General features: G+C 70.4%; 1 protein-coding gene across 1 annotated transcript in view; it reads right to left on the bottom strand.

Moving 5' to 3' along the window:
• Positions 1–705: 705 nt before the first annotated feature.
• TH (tyrosine hydroxylase) overlaps positions 706–2895 on the bottom strand; it is a 6902-nt gene continuing 4712 nt past the window's right edge. Inside the window, exons 5-9 of the mRNA XM_011371319.2 lie at positions 2854–2895; positions 2299–2355; positions 2034–2129; positions 1710–1843; positions 706–1003 (exon numbers count right to left, since the gene is read on the bottom strand). Coding sequence (XP_011369621.1) covers positions 844–1003; positions 1710–1843; positions 2034–2129; positions 2299–2355; positions 2854–2895 — 489 coding nt within the window. The 3' untranslated portion in view covers positions 706–843. The remainder of the gene's footprint in view (positions 1004–1709; positions 1844–2033; positions 2130–2298; positions 2356–2853) is intronic.

Below are 2895 nucleotides of genomic sequence, written 5' to 3'. Positions count from 1 at the left end.
CCTGGCTGATGCGGGGGCTCTGAGCGAGGGCCATGCCCACACCCCTTGAGTGAGCTCCGGGTCATCTTACAAGGCCTGGAGTCCAGCCCCCTACTTGCCTTGCTGGGGAGACTGTGGCCCAGAGAGAGGTCGCCCTGGAACCCCTGTTAACACCCATTTCTGGGAGCATTCCCAGGCCCTGCTCGGGGTGCGGTGTGTGGCGTGCGGTGGGGTGGGGTGGGGTGCGGCGGCCGGAGCAGCTGTGCCTCCTCACTGCTCTCACAGGCTGGCCCCTGGAACCCTGTCCTTCTCCTAGTGGACCTTGGAGACCACCTCCCCCCAGTCGGCACAGCCGGGGGGCCCTGCCCCCCACGCCCAGCCTCGTGTGCGGCTCCCCATTGGCCAGGCCCTGCCTCCATGCCACCGCCCCATGGGGGCCCAGTCGGATCCCTCAGCCCTGTGGAGCAGCTGGGGCTCAGGCCGGCTGACCCTCTCGGTGGACAGGGACCAGGCTTGGTGGGTTCCCCATCTGGCCTGGGCTGCCCGGCAGGGCCTCGCGGGAGGCTGTGGCCGAGGAGAGGCCTCTGAGCAAGGCCGGGACCGCGGTGCTCGGACTGAGACAGGCGGGCAGGGCTTCCTCCTTTTATTGGGGCTGTGAGATCACGGGCAGCATGGTGGGACAAGCGCAGGCTGGGGGGGGGCAGCGGCAGGGGTCAGCGAGGTGTCCTCTGGCAGGGAGGGTCTCCGGTGGTCTCTTGGGGTGCTGCGACCTGGGCCCTCATGTGGGCGGGGGCCGGGAGAGGCTGGGGAAGGGCTGGCAGACCCCAGGCCAGCCCGCCCGGGCCCACGGGTCACGCCTGCCCACTAGCCGATGGCACTGAGCGCGTGGGCGAGGGTGTACAGCTCGTCCTGCACGTGCTCCAGGGAGCGGCGGATGGCGTGGGGACTGTCCAGCACGTCGATGGCCAGCGTGTACGGGTCAAACTTCACGGAGAAGGGGCGCTGGATGCGGGAGGCGTAGCTCCTGGGGACAGGCCAGCACGGATCCTCAGGACAGGAAGTGGGCGGGCAGCGTGGGGCAGGGTCTTGGCCTCCGGGACGCCCGGTCCCTCCCTGGTCCTCCCCAAGGCCCCACTTCCTCCTCCAGGAAGCTTTCCCAGACCACATGCCCTGGAGGGTCCCGGTCAGCCCCTGTCCTCAGCTGCACATGCGGGGTCCAGCCCCGGCCTCTCCACTCAGGGCACACGGCCGCCGGACCCCCGTTTCTCCTGTGACGACGAGGTTGGCGGGAAAATCAGGCCCCTTCCCAGGGACGAGGCGGGCATGTCAGGCTCTGCCCTCACCACAGCCCCCCAGGCCCCTGGCCACTGCCCCCAGCCCCCAGCCCTGGGGACTCCCCGCTCCCTCCAGGCCCCCCACGCTCCCACCCCAGCCCTCAGCCACTCTGCCCCGCACCTCCGCCTCGCCCCATGGCCCCAGCTGCTCAGAGAGCAGGAACTGGGGGGGACCCCAGCACTCTTACAGAAGTCAGACTCTGCCCCCTAAAAGCCTGGCCTTGACCTGGCTTTGATCTGATCGCCAGCCCCGGAGGTCTCCTGCGCCCCAGGCTTTTCGGAGGTGCCGCCGTGGGAGAGGCATTGTCACTAAGGTGCTCGGCTTTGTCCTCTGCGAACTAGGCTCGCGGGCCCGACCCGCCCACGGGCTCCCGGTCTGGGGTCCCCGGCGGGCACCTGAGCTTGTCCCGGGCATCGCTGAAGCTGTCCGACAGGAAGTACACGGGCTGGTACGTCTGGTCCTGGTAGGGCTGCACGGCCGCCGCGTCCGGGTCGAACGGCCGGACCTCGGGCTCCTCTGACAGCGAGTGCTGGCGGGAGGCCGCAGGGTCACAGGACCCCTGCCCCCCTGGGGACCCCTCGGGAGCTGGAGTAAGGCGGCTCCCTCCCCTGGGGTCTGCCAGAGACCTGGGCTCCGTGCGGGGGCGGGGCCGGGACCACCCTCCCCGGCACTGGCCCCGGCCCCAGGGGCTGCTGCGGGGGGGGGGGTGCGGGGCTCACCAGGAGCTCCCCGTAGGACGACAGCAGCCCGGCTCCATAGGCCTTGACCTCCCCGTTCTGCCTGCACAGCCCAAACTCCACCGTGAACCAGTACAGCTGGGGACGGCCACAGGGTCAGCAAGAGTGGCCCTGGGCACCGCCCCCCCCAGGCGGAGCGGGCCGGGCTCCGGGGCTTGTCACGGCCAGAGGGTGGCAGTCCCCGCGCAGAAGCGGAGCCCTCAGCCCCTCTGCCCGAGCCGGCCCCCAGGCCCTGTAGGAGACACACCGTGGACAGCTTCTCAATTTCCTCGTCCGAGGCCCCCAAGGACGCCAAGCCAATGTCCTGCGGAGGGAGGAGAAGGCTGAGGGGTGCCCGGCCACCGCCACCGGCACCTGTGTGAGGCGAAGGCACTGGGCTGCGGGCAGCCCCTCGGGGGGCTCCGGGCCCCCTGGGGGGACCGAGGGCCCAGGACGGCGCTCCGCTGCTGCTCGGGGAGACGGCAGATGGCAGCACAGGCCACGGGAGTCCGCCCCGGCTTGCCCTCGTCCCTTCCGCTTCGTGACCCTGCTGAGTCTTGGGAAAGGAGTCTTCCTCCTCCTCTTGATAAGGTGATCTTCCCAGAATGGCTCAGAGCCCACCTGCCCCTCTATGCCAGGATGACGCTGTCCCCCCAACGTCTCATGGGCCTGAGTGGGCACCGTGCAGCCAGGGAGCGGCCGGCGGCATCCTCGCTGTCACGTAAAGCCCCTGCCTGTCCCCTGCCCCGCCCCCGCCAGCCTCAGGCTGGGGCCCCAGCCCCTCGGTTGCCCGCTGGCTCCGGGTCCAAGGTCTCGAACACACCTGGGAGAACTGAGCGAAGGTCCGGTCGGCCAGCATGGGCAC

This window comes from Pteropus vampyrus, unplaced genomic scaffold (genome assembly GCF_000151845.1).
Source record: "Pteropus vampyrus isolate Shadow unplaced genomic scaffold, Pvam_2.0 Scaffold187, whole genome shotgun sequence".
Classification (NCBI taxonomy): domain Eukaryota; kingdom Metazoa; phylum Chordata; class Mammalia; order Chiroptera; family Pteropodidae; genus Pteropus; species Pteropus vampyrus.
The sequence above is the reverse complement of the archived record's forward strand: the minus strand, read 5'-3'. Positions and strand labels throughout refer to the sequence as shown.